We start from the raw sequence: 21,518 nt of genomic DNA on the forward strand, positions 1-21,518 counted from the left end.
TCCCGGGAGACGTGAGAATGTAGGTCAATGTAGCATGCAGCATTTGAACACAGGGAGGAAAATCAACGCTGCACGAGAGGCTGGGACAGGCAGGGACCTGGCCATGATGTTCTCTAGCACATATGGTCGTATTTATGCCAGACCGGAGAATATCGAAAACAGTCGGATTTCCATTTGTTCCTAATCACAAAGAAAAATGCACCGACTGCAAAAAACCCCAAACAACTGCCATTGAAACAAACAGTGTTCAGGACCTTTGATCAGAAAGGACTGTGCAGAGGTAGATGGCAAACGAGTGAAAGGACAAGGGAGCGACATTTCTCCCTACTTCAGAATCAAATCTTTGGAGGGCTTCCACATTAAAACCAGATTTTAATACCAATAAAATATTAGTTATAGCTCATATTCCTAAATAAACTCTCATTTCATCCCTTTCAACAAACATGAGTCGGAGATCATGGGACCCTCTCACCCCAGGGCCAGATGGTAGGTTGGTAGGTTGGAGAATTAACAGGAGAATTACTGTAATTCCCGGACTACAGAGCGCACCTGATTAAAAGCCGCATGCTCTAATTTTAGAAAGAAAATCAATTTTGTACTTGCACCGGATTTTAAGCCGTATGCGTTTCACTCGTAATATGGTAGCAACGGTTTAATATGAAATCAGATGGATACATTTGAAGCATGATGGGTGTTGGAGCTTATCAGACAGGCCCGTGGGAGCATATCTAACAAAAATAGTTGGGAGTTACATGTTTGGGTAACATTCTGCACCAAGACAGGATAAACCTCAGTGTAGCATCTGGTCACACTTTGTCCAATATTAGTTTTTTCCAAGTTTTTTGTAGATACTGGTACTTTCAGGATGGTTCAGTTTCCAAACAGATTTACTTTGATAAACATGCAACATAGGACACATAAATGCTGTAGTGAAATATATGATATCAGCTGTTCGCTTAATCCTTCCACAGTGCTGGCTGTACTCATAGGAATGTCAGACCAGGAGAAGTGCATCAGTATGACACACATCAAACTGGCTCTTAATGCATTCCAGCCTGCAAAGCAGCGAGCACTCAAAATCATTGCTTACGCACACGCTCACATGGTCTGCACTCTACTTTATTCATAACTGATGGCTGCCTGTTAACCTACATTAGACGCGGAGAAACAAAACAATTCCCTGGCAGGCCGGAAAATTCATGCTGCAAACTAAAGTGTCTGAATTAAAAAGGATTATCAGAGACTGCCCAACTGCCACTGCCATCAGTTTGTTTCCCATCAGTCCTGGGTTCATGCTTGCGCAGCTGTCGCATGTTTGGCTTGATCTGCCTGCATGGAGCGGGCTAATGCACCAACTTTGCAGGCAGAAAATTTAAGACCCATGCACTTTATCTCCATCTAAAGATCATTAATTACCCTCCTGTATACAAGCAAATGGATACAGCATGCTTCCTCTGTGTCTTGAGAGCGCAGTAGTATATTGAACAACAGCCAAACTGCAGGTGAAACACTTTTAAGTGTTTGACCTGCTGCTAATGATGTTTTACCAAAGCTAATAAAAAATGCTGCTTTATGCTGCAGAGGCAAGTCGTTCCCTTTGGCTCCCAGCTGTGAGTTAAATACTCATTTTATTAGTGAGGAAAGAATCCCAAACACGGATCAAATCCACACGCTGTGTAAAGACAGGAAAGAGCAATGAGCGCTGACAAGTGTGGCTTCTTCTTTCCACCGCCGCCTGTAGATTCTCAAATATGATAAAACCTGAACAATTAATGGAATTAGAGTTTAATGAGATTATTTTTTTATTAATAAATACTACCCTGGAGAATAACCCCAGATCAGATTTCAGTTTCTGAGGAAAAGACTGCGTTGTGAACTGGAAAGGAAAGGTTGTGTGGTACAATTTGGTGCAGTCTGCTTCGCTGGCTCAGCCAGCCTGAGGTTGGAGTGCTGAAGGTGTAGAAGAGCTGCAGCTATAGTGCTTTGTGCAGCTTTGAAATCATTCTTTCTGCTCAGCCCTGAGGTGTTGGTGAACATTGCAAGGCTGGCCCAAGTCCATTATCAGTTCGACACATTCAGAAATTGGATTTTCTCTTAGTGATTGAAAGATGCAGAAAGCATGACACGGCCTGTGTCGTGTGATGAGATTGACTGGATTGTTATTTAAGAGTGAATTTGTGTTTCACCATAAAAAATTTCTGCACTGATGGGGAAAAATGATTCTCCACCGCTCCTCTAAGAAAAATATTGAGTTCTCTCCAAGCTTTTAATAAAAAAGCATACTGCTATACGGTAAACCCTTTACTTTATCATTTGCTTCATGGTCTAAGACTCAGTTTCTACAAAAGCAGCATGTGGTACATTATTGTTGAAGCTGGATGAAAGCGTTGTGTTAGCTTACACGAAGGCAGAGTACCCACTGTCTTGTAGAACCCACCGGACCACTGAGATTGTTTCACTCATGAAATCAGAAATCTGATATTGTTACCTAATTCCTATATCATGCTCTACCATCTATTTTAAGTGCCTCGGTGTGTGGGTGGAATGTGGGGCAAAAGGGCAGGAAGTCACAGTGTGAAGTAGGAAATGTCATTATCGATGCAGTTTGCTGCTCAATGCTGCAGAGCTCCCAGTGTCCAGTTGCTCAATTCACACTATTAACAGAAGGTGAAAATCCAGGAGTTGAAACTGAACCTCAAGCATGTCTCTGCTGTTGTGCTCTTCCCTTGCCTCCGTGAGTGTTTTTTTTTTTAAAAAGAATTTAGTTTTAAAATGATTCCTTAAAAGAAATTATAGATTTTATTTCACTGAATCCATAACACAATTATTTCTATCTTGAGATACGGTTCTGAACCCATAATAGAGCGGGACTCGGTGAAAGCAATGACACAGAAAAAGTCAGATACATTATGAAAGGAGCAGCTGGGGTTAGGACGGCTTGCAAAGTGGCTTGCAGAGCCTTTTAAAAAAAAAAGGGACAGATACTTGTCTGAGCTGATCTGCCACATTTGTACTTAACTTGTCTTTTGCCTGTTTTAGCTAATGCTGTGCTCGACTAAAGAAACAAAACATCAGCTTTCATTTAAATTCCAGTAAAATTTAAATGCTTTCCCGTGTAAAGATGCCTATATGGAGCTGCGTCTATTAATAAAATGCAACCTAGCTCCTTTTTGAAAGTTGCAAAGTGCTGTATATTCAGTTGTATAGTATTTGTTAGAGTTGTGCTTGAGAATTTTCTAAAAATTCTGAGTAACCTCAGTGTTTGCTGGCTTGTTGTTAAGTTATTTACAGTTTTGATTAAGGAGAAGAAGCTGGTTGATGAGCACCAGAACAGCAGTGACCCCCTGTTTCCATCCAAGGGGTCTGTGTGAGATGAAGGATTACAAATACCCCAGTATTTGGAAAAAGTAGAAGCCCTCTGCAAGAAGGGTTGAAGTCATTCCTTTCTCAGATGACTGAGGTCTTTTAATATCTGCTGGGCGAATTTCTGGATGTTTTATTAGTCTGTGGAGATCCTCTATGCTGTGGAGTGCTGGAGCAGCAGTCAGAGCAGCACACACCAGCAGACTGATCCTCAGTGCCAGTAATGTTGTGGGTGTGGAGGTTGACTGTGATGGCAGAGTCAGAAAGGAGCATGCTGTGCAAATTACAGACAGTATTGGACAATCCTTCACACCCTTTCCATAAAGTGCTGACCAGTTACTGGAGGATGTTCAGCCAAAACTCATTCCACCACAGAGTGGCAGTCACAGAAAACTAGCAATCACCTCCATAAATTAACTGAGCATTTCCCCTGAGCGTACACATGAAAGGAGTCATGCTGGCAGCATCTGATCAATCACAGTTATGTGTAAGTTCACTGGCAGAAGAGCAGCTGATGTTACAAATGAAGTAAAAAAAAAAACTATACGAAGAGATTAAACACATAATACAGACTGAAAGCGACACAGCTGCTGCAGACAAAGAAGAAGAGCTGGGGTGAGAGGAAGAGCTCTGTGCAGTAGTTTGCCGTTAAGAGTGCTGAATGAATGAGTGAGCAATTTAAGCGCTTTGGTCAGTGAGACTGGAGAAGAGATGCCAACTGCCTAAGTTAACAGACTTATCAAGATCACAGCCTTATCTTTAAATGACAGGAGAATCTGATGGATTATAAATTGAGGATTTCATTAAACTAATGTCTAAAAGACAGTTTTAGTTTTTATGATTTTGATTGCAGCCCTGAGAGCAATAAAAGATAAATATAAAATAGACTACACTTTAATTCTGTGTGCAAATTGGATATAAGATCAGCACCTGGAAATAGGTACTCTGTTTTAGGATAACATGTTAATGCTTAGAGGAGTGGGTGGTAGTATCCATCTGTGCTATCCACACACAGAGGTCAGAAAGATCCTCCAGGATATTTAATAATTTTACATTATAACATTTAAAGTTCATAGATACGTATCAGCCTGAACCTTCTTCAAGGACAAGATTTACAACTATACAAACAGAGCAGTTATAGAGCACTGAGATAGATACTGCACATATCTTGAATAAGACATTGTCATGGCAACAATAGATACAGACTGAGCAATGTAGCTAAAATGATGGTATTACACTAAGTGGTTTTAACATCTTTCCATCTGAAAGTGTGATTTTTCTGTCCACTATGCAGTATCAGGGTCTTTATCCTGTTATTTTGCTCCTTTATTCTTTTTTTAACAGGGTAGGTTCAGTGATCCAAGTGATAAAGTTCATGATTCATAATAGACACATTTCAGGACATTTCTTGTAGTGTGTGGTATCAATATGATTCTGTCCTGTTTCACCAGTGAATGGTGTTTATTTTCAGTGACACCAAAACAAATTCCTGTCGGAGTGTTGCTGTTGGCAGAAGAAGCAAATGTGATGGTGCTATCACAGCACCACACTGGGCCCGATGCTAATTCCCTCTGCCAGAGCATCTGTGCCGAGCTTGGCCACTGGATCGGGATTTGGCAGGCAACGCTCGAGGCAGCAGGCCGTGTGTTTCTTAAGGCCGGAGTCTCCCCTGGGGTGACAGAGAGGGGACAGAACAGGGAACAGGTTTCTTTGCTCCAGCGCCAGCAGCACGGCTGTGTGTGAGCACGAGTGTCGATGTGTGCACTCACTTGCGGGAGATGGCGAAGTGGTGGGAACGCCTTCGAGTTCAATGCAGAGTGAAAAAGGCAGCAGCTGCTGAGTGAACGCCAGCACTGTGCATTGTTGTCATATATTGTTCTTTGGAACAGTGAAGCTGTTCAGGCTGAGTCGGATACTCCTCACGGCCTCACCAACTTTTACAGCCTCCAAGCAAACTAATGGAAGCTTCCTGGAGTTATGTTGTTGGTAAAACCACTGTATTAATATTAATTATCAATTAACATTTTTAATCCGGTTCAAGTGTCGATTTTCTTTATGTCTTTACAACATATGACATTCAGAAATTATAAAAATGACGTCTATCGTTTTTCCTTGTTAGCATCAATGACCAGTAACTTTTCACTTGGAAGCTTCCTTCTGAAAGGGCAATTATCAGATCATGATTTACAATATGTTACAGTGCTTCACTGTTAAAGGCTTCCTGAGAGTCTGTGCGCTGCACAGAAACAGAGCTATTAACCTTTTTAGTCCTGGCTTCATACTCAACTGAATGAAATTATGCACTTAACATTCAAGGCTGAGCTGACGACAGCTTCTCCTGCCCATACGTCACAGTGTTATAGCACAGAGCGGTAATGGGATTGCATAATGTAAAAATGGCCCAATTAACACTAAAGTGGACAAAGTGAATGGTAACGTTTACGTCTGCATTTAGATTTACTGCTTGACATCTTAAGTGCTGCATTTTTGTTGGCTTTGTAGTAATAGGTTTGCAGTTTCAAGCCTAAGAAGATGCCCGCTCCAGTCATCGCTCCAGTCTTTCTTTTCTGTCTTTTTGTTTAGTTTTGTTCTGCGATGGGGGAAAAACATGGATGAGCAGAACATCAGACATATGTAGGCGGTACCACAGATGTCTCGTACCAGGCTACGTGGAGTTTGCTCAGGCAGAGATGGGAATTATGCGACAATATATAGATTTTCTTAGGAACAACACAATGTTGTCATATAGTATCTAACGTATAGAGCAAAAGTCTTTAACCACCCCTCATTTTTATCATTTCTTTGATTGAATCTCTGAAAACTGCCAAAGATAACAGCTTGACAGACAGAAAATATTATTATTTCAAAAGCACGGTGATTCCAAAAGAAGTATTAGTCAAAAGCTTGGCATATGTTTGCAGAGTGTGCAGTGTGACTTAAATTTTTTTTTTAATGAAACTGGACAAGTGGAGGAAAAAAGAAGTGGCAGACAAACAAAAAATTATCTGCACCAGGTGAACGGTATCTAAAAGTCATGTTCTTAAGAAACAGAAAATAAAAACTACCACAAGACTCGAGAGACACATCTGGTCTTCACTTCAGCTGATCCCTCTACTGAAGCCTCATCAGATATGGTCTCAGTGAAAGGGATGCTGTCAGAAGCCATTCTTAAGGTAGGGAAAGAGGGGGGGGGAACGGTCGATTAATGCCAAATTATAACAGAACAGTTTTTGCCTTATATACTGTATTTCCACACGTGTTAGCACATTTTAATACATATTGCACCCATTTCACGTTTTTATCCCAAAATATAAAGAAATGGGGGTTGCCCAAGTATTTGCATAGTACTGTATATAGATGGGTTTATTTGGTACACTTTTTTCAGATTTGATACAATCCAATGCAACAGCTGTGCAATAGATTCTACATTTGCAAAGCTTATACATTTTCACTCCACTGCTTAGTGAAAGGGCCAAAAATGTGACCACTGTTATTCAGCGAAGAAACTCAAACAAACGTCAGAGGGTTGTTTGACCAGTCGTGTGATATCAGTGGTTGACTTTAGTTCCTTTAAGTTGATTTGACCCCAATGCTGCAAAATAGGACAAAAAAGCCAAATGTGCAGTCTGTGCAGCAGGTATCATTCAGCTGTCAGTGCCTACTCAAATCAACATCTAGCCACCTATAGCATAGCTCAGACAGATGCTGTTGTGGGCTTGGGACCAATGGGAACAGGGTAGAATACAAAACAGGAGTACAAGAATGCTGCATATTGTCTGTGTGTGAGGCAGCTCGCACACAATGCGAGCCTTCATGTGGTTTGCTTCCATTGTGCCTGGGATTTCTTGGGTCCTGTCTCAGCTGAAGAACAGAAAAGTCTTCATTCAGCCTGCTAGGGCTTCTTCAGACCTGCCATTGTCGTGGCATCTCGTCTCTCTGTCGCAGTGTTTTCCTTTCCCTCGAGGATGATTGATACCTCTCCGCTGCAGAGACACGACTTTATAATTGTCGCTCAGCAGACTGTGCGGTTTGGAAGCTTCTGACCGATACCGGTGCCGCCTCACCTCTTCGTTTCCTGTTCTCAAAATAGGAAAGTCAAAGAGGATTGAGATTACTTGCAAGGTCAATGAGGCAGTCTTGCTAAATGATACTGAATATGGTTGATGGTTTAATAATGCCTTGGACTTTCACTCACACATTTCTCTCTTCCGTGCCTCCCATGGCTGTTTTAACCAACAAAACTTGGTGAATAGCTACTTTTACTCCTGAATGCACCCGAATAATTTAGGAGTGATGTCATTCGAAGTAGCAGCACTGTGAACACACTGTTTAATTTTGCCATAAAAAGGAGAGCCAGATGATAAATGGTTGACCTCCAGACTGAGCCTGCTCTGAATGATTTAGTCAAAGCAGCCAAAGAGTGCCTCGAAAGAATGGCTCCTTTAGGGGGGGAAAAACACAGACACACACACACACAAAACTTTTCTTCTTCTTACGTTTTCTGAGGAAGTGCCTGAAAAAAGTCGTGACAGGCTTGTTAAAGCAGCCCCCCCTCCTCAACACACACCACCCTAACAATGCTACCCCGCCACTGTTCTCCTTCACTGTTGCTCTTCTGCTCTACTGGTTGATGACGACTAAGAGGATTTAGCTCAGCCTGCTGCAAAACCCTTGGTTCCCTTCAAGTTAGACTAAGAAGTGTAGGAAAATGTTCGTGTGAACTTCACTTTCAGTTAGATGGGATTTTCTTTTGTCGTTATTCTGAACTGAGATCACTTTTAGGTGCTCACGGGCCACTTCTGGTCACATGTTTGATTGCAACCTCGAAATTAATTAAAAAGCCAAAGTTCCTAAATGTGAATATTTGGTTGACACTTGGATCAAATAGAACAGTAAGGGGCTCATTATACCCGCTATCCGGCTTACATCAAAATAATATCACATTAGCTGTTATAAGCCGCCGTGTCTGCCGGTCGTGCACGTCTCGATTTCAGACAAATTTTACACATCAGCGCTGGAAGTGAAAACCCAAAGCAAAGACATACTTTTGCAACACCTCCCTCTGCATAATCTGTGAATCCCCGAGTTTCTGTACTGATATGTCATTAAATCTGTGGTAAAAATCAACACGATCATACACTTGTATCATATGTACACTGTATATAATGGCAGCTAATCCCCCACTCTAGAAAGCGACAGCTCTAAGAAGACTTATTAATATTTGCAGGAGTGCCTATTATGCAGGAGACGTCCGTTAAAGTCACAGTTAAAGAGTTCTAAAAGAAAAATGTCAACAGAAGTTTAAATGAAAGTCTTTCTGGCAACATGACCTAAAGGCAGTTTTTTTTCTTCTTCTTCTCTTCTACTAAATGTGTCAATGCTACAACCCACAAACGTTTCTACAGTCTCAGGAGGTATAGTGGGTCGGTGGCTCGATCACGCCGGCAGCATCTTTGGGCAAAATACAGAGGATCCTTTCTGTTTCGAAAATGGGAAATTTTTGAAACGTGTTCAAACAAACATGGAAAAACAGTGTGACATTATTTTTCTGTGTTCATAAATCTATTAGTTTTGGCACGATCCCCAACACCACTGGGTCCAATGTAGCCCCGAACAATGACAGAGCCTCGACCAGACATTCACGGTCTCTCCTGACCTCCTCCACACACATATTGATAACAATTAATAGGTCAGGAGAGTTCAAATTTGGATTCATCGCTCCAAAAGACCTGTTTCCATCATTTGGAGTCCACTTCTTATGTAATCTGGCATACGTCAGCCATAAAAATAGCTACTTGAAAGCCACTGAGACAATTTCTGATGAGGCTTTATTGAACACTAGCTTGATCAACTGAAGGGCCGGATGCATCTTGCACGTCTTGTGTTAGGTCTTTACTGGATTTTTTCCTATTCCTTTAAAGACATGAATTTTAGATACTGTTCATTTGCTGGAGATAGCTCTTTGGGAATCATCTTAGTGCAAAAATCTTATTTTTATGCCTGTCAAACTGTGTTATGTGTTGCATTTTTTTTTAATAGTTAGGTGCAGTTTTTATGCCTGAATGAGTCACAGGTTATACGACTGATCTGAAAATAAGATAAAAAGCAGCCAGTGTTCAAAGAAAAACTTTGATAGACCATCAGAAAGCCTGGGGAACTATAAATTACAAGAAAATCTGACTCCATGGATGGAAATCTAAAGAAGTAAAGGGCGGCCCGAGACCTTTGCGCAGTTCTGTTTGTGTTCTGTGCAATTGTTGGCCGTCATCTCTTTTCCTGAGCGTGTTTAGTAAACTCACCATCTGGGTTGTTGTGAATGACTCATGTGTTTGTGCTTATTAAAAACACCCCAGCAGTACTAAACTAAACATGTTTTCCTGCCTTCATCTCTTTCTGCGTGTCTGTGTTTAGATTGTGCAGTCTGACCCTGAAGAAGCTGGTCGTCATGAGGGAACTTGATAAAGAGCTGATTTCTGTGGTCATAGCAGTAAAAATCCAGGTACGCTCTACATACAGTTATAAACACGACACAACAGAATGTGGTTTGTGTGTCCTGTTTGAGGTACTCATGTTGATTGATCTCATTTTGGTCATTTAAAGAAATGTTTTGTTTTAAATGGTAGTACGCATCATTTTAGGTCCTTCATATGCACACTCTATAAAGTGTTGCAAAGTAAGTAGCAGCTTTCAGAGAGAGTGCATACTTTCAGCATATAGTGCTCATTAAATGAAACACCAAGGGGTTAGTATTTTTTAAATTATTTAAATATTCATGTGTGTTTTTGCAGGGCTCCAAACGGATTTTAAGGTCCCATGAGATTGTGCTGCCACCCAGTGGGTCTGTGGAGACTGATCTGGCTCTCACCTTCTCGCTGCAGGTAAAGGAGAAAAAAAATCATCACCTTAAAAAAAACAACAATGAGAAAACTCAAACATATGTTCCCAAATAAACCATATGGGAACAGGTCTTAACTCTGCATTTGTTCTTCTTCTCCGAGGTAACATCTGACATTGTTAACTATGCGTGGGATGAGGTTTATTGCCATAGTTGCCATGGTAACACAGTTCCATTATAGATCATTTTGAGTATTGTAAGAAATGAAGAAATGTATTTTCCACAGTGCTGAAAGCATGTATTAGTCTTTGAGCGTGCACGGATATTAAGCCTGGCAACAACAAAATCTGCATCAATTCGCACATGCACACGCGTTCAGTACAAGCTGGAGGCTGAGGCAAACTTTAATGGCGTGTCTCTGGACTATTTTCAGTCAGCTCGGTTTCAAAAACAAACCCACAGGGTGATGAAGAGGCAGATTAGGCGACTTTTAATTGAGGATATTTGAATCGCTCGTAATGCAATAATTAGCATTTGTCATTTTAAGTGAACAGTTCATCAGTTTATGAATATGTGCAGCTGACTCGAAGGAAAACTACAGCACCTCTCTAATGAAAGAACTGTCCCACAGTGCTCCAGTTTGCCTCGCTGATGGTTTTGAACACCAGTTCTGGCTTTTTCTATGAATTTGTTTTTGGTTTTTTTGTCTTTTTATGGACTTTGCTAAGAATAAGTGAAATATAGAATATCAACAGACCTTTGCTTAATTGTTCAAATCTATACTCCAAGCTGTGGGTCCAAGTATGAATGAGTAACTTACACTTTTTCCTCCTTGGTTTCCTGTTTCTCTCACACTCAGTACCCGCACTTCTTAAAGCGGGAAGGAAACAAGCTGCAGATCATGCTCCAGCGGCGGAAAAGATACAAGAACCGAACCATTTTAGGCTACAAGACTCTCGCGATTGGATCTATCGATATGTCAGAGGTACAGTCTTGCCCTGCATATATGCTCATGTTGTTCGCCTCGAGTGTTAACAGTGGGTTCAGGAGCTCTGCTGCACTTGTGTTCTGAAGACTCTGTTTAATAGCAGAAAAGTGCCGGTCATTTTTCTACCATCGTGCCAAAACAATTAAAACTGAAAAGTAATAATTGAAAGCCTTAAATTATCCTTAACATGTCCCTCTGTGTGGATACAGTTGTTGTTTTTTCCCGTTTCAACCCAGATTATGATTTTTATTAAATAAATACACGTTTTATTGTTGTTCAAATTAGAGGCTTATAAGTTCTAATAAAAGTATCTTCTGAATTAGGGCTCATAACCCAAAGAGATGTTGGGCAGCTTTTTGTGCTCATCCAAAAACCAAGTGACTGATTATGAGCCCTTGGCACAGACTTGTAAAACATCCTGTCCTATATAGACTCTCAAACTTAAAGAAACACACAGCGACCTCAAATCTCAAACCACAAGTCAAGCTGTTGGTGTTGTTGTTGCGTTGGTTGTCTGTGGTCATTCTCTTTGCAGTGGTTTGGCTTTTACTTTATTAAATGTTGTGTCTTTGTTGTTTGCAAGTCATTTTGTGCATCTTTGTTGTTGTTTGTAGGCATTTTTTAGTTTCTTTTTGTGTTTTTGGTGAGAGTTTATAGTCAGTTTTGGATTTCTTAGCAATTTTTTATTTTTTTTTAATTTAGAGTTTCTTTGCTGCTGCTTTGAATTATGCTGAGGCTGAGTACAGTAATATATCATATCTTTGTCATGCCTTGTACCTCGTTGTGGTAGTGAACAGCTGCTTCACAGACTCTGTACTGAATGTTGTCCAGCAGTCCTGTTTTTTTCCATCTTTTCAAAATCCAAATAAAAAGAAGGTAACTTCTCTTTGAAAATTTTCTGTAACCACCATGAAGAAAATTGACAGTTTAATAGCAATAACACAGGTTTAATGTATTTATTCTCTTATACTTTTGGTAGATGAATCTTTTATGTTTTAGGTGCAGTTCCATGATCTTTGCATGAGATATTAAGCATTTGTAAAATCATCAAACATATGTACAGCGGCATCAGAAAGACCTTAAAAATGGAGGAAAAAATAGAAACAGGCTTTTTGTGTTTTAAGAAAACCTTGAAGACACAAATGAATGGCTTGATTTCACTGCACATGATGCTGATCCACCAAGGAGTTCCCATTTGGCTGACAAAGCTCAGCGGAGCTTATTAAGGTCACATCTCGGCAGCTGAGAGAAGGATAAAAAAAGCATTAATGCAGCTGAGATTGGGGGGAAAAAAGAAGAAGCACAGAGCTGTACTGACTCGAAAGAAAGAAACAGTCCCTACAGTTTCAGCTAAAGGATTTAAATCTGTGAACAAAACCTACCACAAAGGATACAGTGTAAGCTGCTGCAAGGGGATGTATGCAGTCTCGTGAGACTGTTGGAACAGAAAGGATCGGTCTGATTTTCAGCAGTATTGTCCTTAAGTGACCTGGGTTTGTTCTCTGCTTAGGTGCCGTGGAAGAAGGCATTTGACCTTCAGCTGTTTGTGTGAAGCCTCTTAGGTAGTGCAGCACCTGCAGGAGGTGACTGAACTGGGCATTTCCTCTCTCGCTCATGATGTTTGGCCTCTCGCAGGTGATGCAGCACCCGACAGAGGGAGGCCAGGTTCTACCTCTCTGCAGCAACCAGAAAGACATGCTTGGAAAAGTGGCAGAGATCTGGATCTTTTCCCTGTCTAGTCAGCCAATAGACCATGAGGAGGCAGCCCTGCAGGGAGGACAGAAGATCAAATGCTCTGGTATGCTTTGCTTCTCATTACCCCTGATGCGCTGAGGCAAAAAACAGCGTGACGCCATCATAATCACCTAATATGCTTGATGAGTTAAACAGAGTGGCGTTTCACAGGGTTTAGAGTGTTTTTTTCCCCCACTTCTCTTTCTCTAATCACCATGAAAGCAATGAAATCCAGGTAGCATGCAACATCATGCATATATTTAGAAACTGGCTGGTTGTCAAATTTTAAAGGGGTCATTGAAAAATGTATGAAACATCTTCTACACTCAGTCTTTAATCTGCCTGCTGTCTCCAGATAACTACTCAGAAGAAGAGTACGAGAGCTTCTCCTCAGAGCAGGAGGCCAGCGATGACGCCGTGCAGCCACAGGTGATTTTATTTATTTGTTTATTTTTAAAGGCTTTTGCAGTTTGGGGGGATAACATGTTTTACATTATTCAGGTCAGTCTGTATTCTCTCTGTATTCGTTTAAAAAATATACATGTTGTGTCCTTCATGTTTTCAGGATCTCGAGGATGACGAGTATGACGTGAGAAAACCAAAGAAGCAAAGGAGGTCGATTGTAAGGACTCCCTCCATCACCAGAGTAAGAGATGTGAAACAGCAACTGCAGGTCTACTCTGAGCATCCTGCCTGAAGGGAAACAAAGCTTTCTCTGTGACAGTGAATTAGAGAGCTTTAGATTAATTTTGTCGCCGTTTTCACCTTTCTGCACTCTAACAGCTTAACCAAGGTTAATTGGCTTCTCTTGTAAAGATAATTTAGTTTCTTTCTTTATCTTGCCACGTGTCCTGAACCGCAAAAAAAGAATTCCAGATTCTGTTGAAGCTTTGTTGCTGCACTGTAAAACAAAAGTCCTGTTGACTCGTGGGTTTTACCTGTTTTTGCTCCATAGAATCATTTTTCATTTGTTTATACCAGAGGTAAAACTACTACATAGTGCAAGAAGGTTCTGGATGCAGAAAACTGCTATAAAAACCCCCACACATATAATTAGCTGCTTTTCAACAAACCTAAACAGCAGATGATGGATGTTATAAGGCTCAGCAAGCCAGAGCAGCAGATGAAAGCCTCAGAAAGCAGATGGAGGATGATGTTGCTTGATTATTGATTTACATGAGCACACACTGCAAAATCGATACCCGGCCAACACTGCAAATGTATCTACTGCTGGTAAAATTACTAAATTGGAGGAGCTCCTGCTCAGCAGTGGCTGCAGCTGTTTTTTGTACTGGCCGAAGTAAATCAGAACTAGGTCACAATCTGACTTGCGGTTCTGCGTTTGTTCTCCTGTGTTTTAGCAGCAGAACTTTAAGCAGCGTGTGGTGGCTCTTCTGAAGAGGTTCAGAGTTTCAGATGAGGTGAGTGTCACTGTCTTGCGTTGGTCTGGTCGTCTGACTGTGGAGCTGCAGAGCCATCGGTTATGTGATGTTTTTGTATTTGTGAAGGTGTTGGACTCGGAGCAAGATCCTGCAGAGCCTCCTCCCGATGTGGAGGAGGAGGATGTGGACCTGGACAGCGTGGAGTTTGAGAACCCCAGCGACAGCGGCCCAGACATGGATGATGACGACAGCGTCCTCAGCACGCCGAAACCTAAACTCAAGTGAGTGACATACTTATCCATGGTGTCCATGGATTTCCTGCTGGTTAGACTACATGGACTGTATATAAAAGACAGATGCAGCTTCTGGTCTTTCTAATCGCCAGCAGGGGGCAGTCCTCTTGTTGCAGACATATCTTTTATTGTATATAAATCTGTAAGAAAAGCACCTTTTGCTCACTTTAATCTGTGACCTTAATTGAGTTTATGTTCTCCTTTATATGGTGGCCCTGAGAGGCCAAACGGACTGCAACTTAAGAAAACTCCAGCAATAAGAAAAATGCTGCAAAAGCACACAAAACACAACGCAAATGGGAAAAACGACAACGGAAATAGGAAAAAACTAAACAGAAATAGGAAAAAACAGATTTCCAAAAGCACAAGGGAAGTGTTTCTGGGGAGACAATAACCCGACGGACTGGTTGCAGGAACCAAAATATGCTAATAATTGTGCTGGGAGACACTTAAAAGAAGTGGAGGATCTATTGGTTTTGTGAGGAAAGAAAAGATGAGAGGTAAGTTAGTGTTAGCCTAACTATTAGCCTAAAAATCCGTCATCAGTATTATATGAATCGTGATAAAACACACCTACTATGTTTTGGGTTCCTGCAACTGGTCCGTCGCGTTATTGTCTCCCCAGAAACACTTCCCTGGAGTTTTCTTAAGTTGCAGTCTGTTTGGCCTCTCAGAGCCACCGTACCTTTACAAGTTTCAGCTCTTTGTTAATACAGCACAATGTTTATTTTGGAAATAGTTTTCCCGTTTACAAGATATTCCCTCAAATATTCCTTAAAATAGACAACAAAGGAGGTGCACGCTTTAGGATGTGGCCTCTTTGTGACTGACAAGGTGTGAATCTGCGGTTTACTTGGTGTATCAGTCAAATCTGGCTTCTCTGTGTAAGTCGGCAAACCAGTTCACAGCAGCTGCGTCCATTTTACCTGCTCTAATGTAACGTTGGCAGAAATTCTTTTTAATTTGTTACAGTTGGTCCATATTTTTCCGAAAATATTCTGAATAGTAAAAATGTTTAAAAACGATTTATAAAACGGTCCAAAAGACTCATGTCTTTATGTTTGGCTAAGAAATTGGGAAACAGGTGCAGAGTTTATTGGGACACGTGCAAACTTATTTGGAAATATAATATGCAAGTCAAAACAGAGTTTGCAGAACTCAAACGTTCAGATTTGGATTCCTCACTCCATAAGACTGATTTTCAGTCCAGTTCTTGTGTAATTTGGCATAGATCAGCCGTTTCGCCCTGTTTCTCTTTCTTAGGAATGGATGCTTGACAGACTGAACTCATTTCTGGCCGTGTACTTACCCTCTCACTCAGAGGAGACTGCCAAGTCAATAAACCTCAGCAGGTATATTTACATGATGTGAAACAAATGTATTTTTCTTCTGTTTCAGGCCATATTTCGAGGGTCTCTCCCTCTCGAGCTCTCAGACTGAGATTGGCAGCATCCACAGCACTCGGAGCCACAGGGAGCCTCCCAGCCCGGTGAGACCCCCGACACACGAGCACATTGTGAAACACCAAATGGCCTCGAGTAGTTTCTGCTTATCTTCCTCATTAATTAATCTCCTCCTTCACTTAAACAAATGAGTTAAGTAACATGTGAGTGAACAGCTGGAGGCAGGTGAGCTGCTCTGATGGCTTCTCTGGCTCAGATTTTTCCTTCAGCCTTCAGGTTTATCCCTCTGGTTGCCTGTTTGCGAAACTGTAGGGCTTCAGTTGAACTAACAATTCATGATGATATGTCAAGTCAGACAATGCTTTACTTTCTCTGAAATTAAAGTTTCCTGGAGTCCATCAAATCCAGGTGATGTTTATTATTCTTCCCACAACCTCATTCCAGGTTGACCCAGATAAAACCAAGTGCACCGGGGATGACGGTGTGTCTGATAACATCCCTTTTGTGAGTGTGAACCTAAGCTTTTTCAGATTGATGCACTGACTCAATATTGTATTTTTATTATATGTAAGAAAGGCTAAAGAAGATCTCCTGTGTTCTCTGTAAGACTGTCAATAAAACCTGTAATCCAAAGACGATCCTTAAGGCATTTAAGATGTGAAAAAGTGTTGAAGAGCAAGAATGCAGAAACACATCTGCCAACTCTTAGCTCATAAACACCGTTCCAGTTTTTCTCTGCTTTTGTTTCCCCTCAGGAGCAGCCAGAGGCGGTGACCCCAACCACAGAGCTGGAGATGGACAACATGGACACGTTTTTAGAGAGACTCCCACCGAGTGGCAAAATGACCAAAACAGAATCTCTTATCATTTCATCCAACAGGTAAATATACATAATTTACTGATAACACACTTATTTCAAGCCTGTATAGACAACGCTGTAAATGCGCACGCATGATTCTTCATGTCTGAATGCAAAGAATGGTTTAACTTGTCTCTCTCTTCCTTTGCTCTTTTTGCTTTCAGGCAGGAACCAAAGTTGGCAGGGAGGCGAGGCAGGAGCACGTCGCTGAAGGAGCGCCAACCCAGCAGGCCCCAGAATGAGAGGGCCAACAGCCTGGACAATGAGCGGTCTCTGGATACCAGATGCCACCTACAGGTAGGAGGATAAAAGTGCAGGGGAAACCAAAAACTGTGAGTTTTCTTGTATTCACAGGTGTGGGAAAGATTTTCTGAATATTAAAGATTTATTTTTGGCATTTAGCCTTTATTTGACAGCAGGGAAAAATAGACAAGAAAGGAGGGAAAACGTGTCGAGGGAAGACACGTAACAAAGGGTGGCAGGGTGAACTCAAAACCAGGCCGCCTAATTTCAGCCAGAAAGCATAAGCCAGTGCACAGGAATGTTAAAACAGTTAATATGAAGATTGTTCTCAATTCAGGCAACAGAGTCACTGTTTTGGCAGCATATATGTATAGGACAGAGGTGCTTATTGTAATGAGTGTCCGTGTGTTAATGCATTCATAGACATGCCTAATAGATTGTGCCAGAAAAGAAAAGTACGAGATCTTACATTAACATGAACCTAACATTAAGGTTTACCTATTTTACTTCCCTAGATTCCCAGAAAGACAGTGTATGACCAACTTAACCACATCCTGGTATCTGATAACCACCTCCCTGATAGTATCATCCTCATCAACACGTCTGACTGGCAGGGCCAGGTAAGCAGCAGGCCTTTTCAAAGATAAAGGTCTTACTTACTTGTATATAATTTTCATTTAGGTCATTTAATTAATTAAGTTTTCTTTGACCAGTAGTTTTTAAGTGTTTAAAGATTTACAGAGCATTAATTATTGGCTTATAATGGAGTCCCTCCTCTCTCAGTATCTTTCAGACATGCTGCAAAACCACAATCTGCCAGTGGTCTGCACCTGCACCACGGCCGACATCCAAGCTGCGTTCAACACCATCGTCTCCCGCATACAGAGATTGTAAGTCTGCCTCCCGTGTTTTATGAAAGCACACACACTGTGGATTAATGTTGCAGTAATGCAGAGCTGCGCTGCTTGTTTTTCTCCCTAGCTGCAACTGTAACTCCCAGACGCCTGTTCCTATAAAGATAGCGGTGGCCGGAGCGCAGCACTACCTCAGTGCAGTTCTGAGGCTTTTTGTGGACCACCTGTCCCACAAAACTCCTGACTGGCTCGGCTACATGAGGTTCCTCATCATCCCTCTAGGTTTGTGACGGTGTAGCTCTCGTCTCTTCTGTTGTTAGGTGCACCAGTGAGGTCATGTTTTTGTTTAGTGGGATTAGGCAAAAACTACTTTGATGATTTTCTTTAAAATTGGTACAGAGGTAGAGCACGGACAAACGGAGGCCCATTAAACTTCAGGTGGCGCTTACAGCAGAAGCAAATGGTTAGCATGGGTGGAGGACTGGGGGCTAGAGGTGGAGCTAGACTGTTATGCAAGATTATCCATGTAACCTTTGAGCATACCCCATCACGTACGCTATATGGACAGAAGCGTTGGGCCACCTACACATTACACCGACAGGAACTGCGAGGCTATACTGTGAAGCTCCCGGCACACAGTTTTTGTGCTGATGTTAATGCCAGAGGTGATTTAGAGCTCTGCAGTTAGAGATTCAGCAGAGCTTGGGCGACGTTTACACACTGTACACCTCAGCACTCTGCAACCTCGCTCTGCAGCTGTTGGAGCTGAGCTGCTGTGGTTCCTAAATGCTTCCACTTTGCTCCAAGAGGAGGTGCAGCTTCCCTTGAAGGGCTATACTAAAACGTTGATGTTTTATGTTTTTATAACAACATGCTGAACTATGCGCTAGAAGCATTACATACTAAAATGATGTAATTTATTATCTTCATATCCATATGATTGGAGCAGGATCGGCTGAAATCTTTGCCTTCTATAAGCTGTAAACACTTTTTAAAGATATATTCATTTGTGACTGCAAACTGAAGCTACTGCTACTTACTTGGAAAAAAATTACTTTATATGATTCCTCACATAAGTTATTTTATTGGGTTTTGCTTTCCAGAAGCATTTTCTGTCAGTCAGTCAGAATCAGCTGTGAAGCTGCTAAACAGGAAGTCATACAAGGCTCCTTTCTCATTTCTCAGTTTGTGCCTTCTCAATTCCTTTCCTCACATCTTAGTCCCTTCAACCAGGGAAGAAAGAAGGAGAGAGGAGCTGAGGCGACACGCATTTATCAAAATCCTTAGACATCCTTGCTTCAAAGTCTGCTGTATCCCTGATATAACTGTGTTCGTGACTTTTTTATTTTTAAGGCTACTTCTAATAAAAATCAAATAGTTGACCAATTTATAAATAACTCAAACACTTTATGAATAGACATAAATTATTCTGCTCCTTCCCTGGTTTATATATTCTAGCTGTGTGCAACTCTGTTATACGCTGCAAAAATACTTCTGCAGAGGATATAAGTGTGCATCCTCAATTACATCTCCTCAGGCAAGCCTCCTCTGTCCTCCGACCTCTGACCTCCAGATAGATTTTGGGATCCAGTAACATCCTTTAGCATGGCATACAGAGGCACAGGCAGGAGGACTGAGGACAGAGGAGACAAGGAGGCACAAATGAGAGAAATGAGAAAGCGACGTGCGCTCAGGGCCTCACTGTAAGGAAGTAAAAGCAAAAGCTAAAAACTTTCATGAGCCGTCTGGATATTTCAAATTTTCTTTTTGTTTTTTTTCATATTCGCACATTTGTGAGAAGCAAACCAGCAGCTTTTTCAGAGGTCTTGTGCCATACTAATTTTTCAATATTTAAAAGTGCTGTATTTGTGTAAATTGCAGTGCTGCTTGTTAATATTAGTTTTAACCTTGTTGTAGTGGAAACGCGATGGTGATATTGATGTCAAACTGCAGCAGCTCTGCACTGTTTTTTTAAAATCACGACTCTCTCTCTTTTCCATTGGCTTTAGGTGCACATCCAGTCTCCAAGTATCTCGGCACTATTGACTATCGATACAACAGTTTGTTCCAAGATGCTGCCTGGAGGGACCTGTTTCACAAATCAGAGGCTCCAGTTGTTGGTGGGCTGTCACGATTTTCTTTGAACAACATAACACTCATTTGTTCCCAGTTTAAAGAGCTTTTAAAGAGCCACTGAAATTATTTTAACCAGAAACATAATTATGATGTTACACGCTCACTAGCCACTTTATTAGGTACACCTATTTGCTTGTTAACACAAATATCTAATAAGGCATTAACCTGCTGAAGCTCAAATTGAAACTCAAAATGAGGGAGAAAGGGGATTTAAGGGACTTTGAATGTGTCATGGTCGATGCAACCATCCCATGCAACCATCTCTAGGGTTTTACAGAGAATGGCCAGGGAAAAGAAAAAACAACATCCAGTGAGTGCCAGATTTTCTTTGAGCTGCCAGGACAGTAACACTGAAGATCATCTGTAAATGCACAACACGCCAGACACTGAAGCAGATGGGCTACAGCAGCAGAAGAGCACACCAGATGCTTCTCCTGTCAACTCAGAACATTAAACCGAGGCTACAGTTTGCACCAAAGTTGGACAATAGACGAATGCTGCGTGTCTGGTGGTCTCAATTTAAGCTCCTACGTTCACTCAGATCATCTCAAAGGAGTTTATTGAACATGACAGAAAGTTTGCTATACTCAAATGGCTTCCACAGTCACTGGATCATAGTCCAGTAAAGCACCTGTGAGATGTGGGGGAACTGGACTTTCTCATCAGGGATGTGTAGCCCACATATCAAAATCTCTGAGGAATATTTCCAGCACCTTGTTGAATCTATAACAAGTATTATGGTAATTCTGAAGGCAACAGTTGACCCATACCGGTAGCAGTAAAGTATACCTAATAAAATGGCTGGTGAGTGAATACTGTATGTTGCTGACTCTGTAATCAGGTACTAATCACCGTCTCTCTTACAGTCCAGGAGAACCCAGATGTAGTTTCCAGGGTAACGCAGTATATGGTGGGAGCTAACGGAGCTCATCAGCTCCCTATCGCAGAGGCCATGCTCACCTACAAGCAGAAGAGGTACGTGCTTTTTTTCTCAGGATTTCACCCTCATTTAATGACAAAATAAAGTTAGATCTAGTTGTTATCAGAGATGCATGGAAGCCTATGTTTTAGGCGTTACAGTCAAAAAATCTGAGTCTATGTTTGCTCTAACAAATGCTTCTAATGCAGAGCTTTCAGTATTTTTAAACGGGGTTTCAAATGTTTATTTAAAGAGAAATCCACAGTGAAAGTTACTAGAATCTTCCTGAACATTACAAATTGAATTAAAAATACCTGCACTGCATATATTATTATGTATATGCTGTAAGTATGCTTCTGTGGCGCAAGTTACTCACACGCACAAGAAGGTTTTAAAGCAAACTACGGAGAGTAGATTATTAGACATTTGCTAGTAGTAAACAGCCAGCTTAGCTCAGGCGAAGATTAAAGGCCACAGAAATGAGGTGCACCTTCTGGTTTCCATTCAGT

General features: G+C 41.4%; 1 protein-coding gene across 4 annotated transcripts in view; it reads left to right on the forward strand.

Annotated features, from left to right (window-relative positions):
* Window positions 1-21,518, forward strand: part of pacs2 (phosphofurin acidic cluster sorting protein 2) — a 63,756-nt gene that overhangs the window by 30,033 nt on the left and 12,205 nt on the right. For 3 of the 4 annotated variants that reach the window (XM_084913925.1, XM_084913927.1, XM_084913928.1), the window contains exons 2-18: window positions 9,775-9,862; window positions 10,152-10,241; window positions 11,058-11,183; window positions 12,822-12,984; window positions 13,276-13,349; window positions 13,486-13,566; window positions 14,282-14,341; window positions 14,429-14,583; window positions 15,994-16,084; window positions 16,443-16,502; window positions 16,754-16,878; window positions 17,022-17,154; window positions 17,616-17,720; window positions 17,884-17,990; window positions 18,082-18,236; window positions 19,964-20,074; window positions 20,957-21,065. In XM_084913925.1, coding sequence (XP_084770051.1) covers window positions 9,775-9,862; window positions 10,152-10,241; window positions 11,058-11,183; window positions 12,822-12,984; window positions 13,276-13,349; window positions 13,486-13,566; window positions 14,282-14,341; window positions 14,429-14,583; window positions 15,994-16,084; window positions 16,443-16,502; window positions 16,754-16,878; window positions 17,022-17,154; window positions 17,616-17,720; window positions 17,884-17,990; window positions 18,082-18,236; window positions 19,964-20,074; window positions 20,957-21,065 — 1,833 coding nt within the window. The remainder of the gene's footprint in view (window positions 1-9,774; window positions 9,863-10,151; window positions 10,242-11,057; window positions 11,184-12,821; window positions 12,985-13,275; window positions 13,350-13,485; window positions 13,567-14,281; window positions 14,342-14,428; window positions 14,584-15,993; window positions 16,085-16,442; window positions 16,503-16,753; window positions 16,879-17,021; window positions 17,155-17,615; window positions 17,721-17,883; window positions 17,991-18,081; window positions 18,237-19,963; window positions 20,075-20,956; window positions 21,066-21,518) is intronic. The other variant, XM_084913926.1, reaches the window with a different exon arrangement.

This window comes from Perissodus microlepis, chromosome 19 (assembly GCF_051167445.1).
Source record: "Perissodus microlepis isolate ML-2025 ecotype Zambia chromosome 19, ASM5116744v1, whole genome shotgun sequence".
Lineage (NCBI taxonomy): Eukaryota > Metazoa > Chordata > Actinopteri > Cichliformes > Cichlidae > Perissodus > Perissodus microlepis.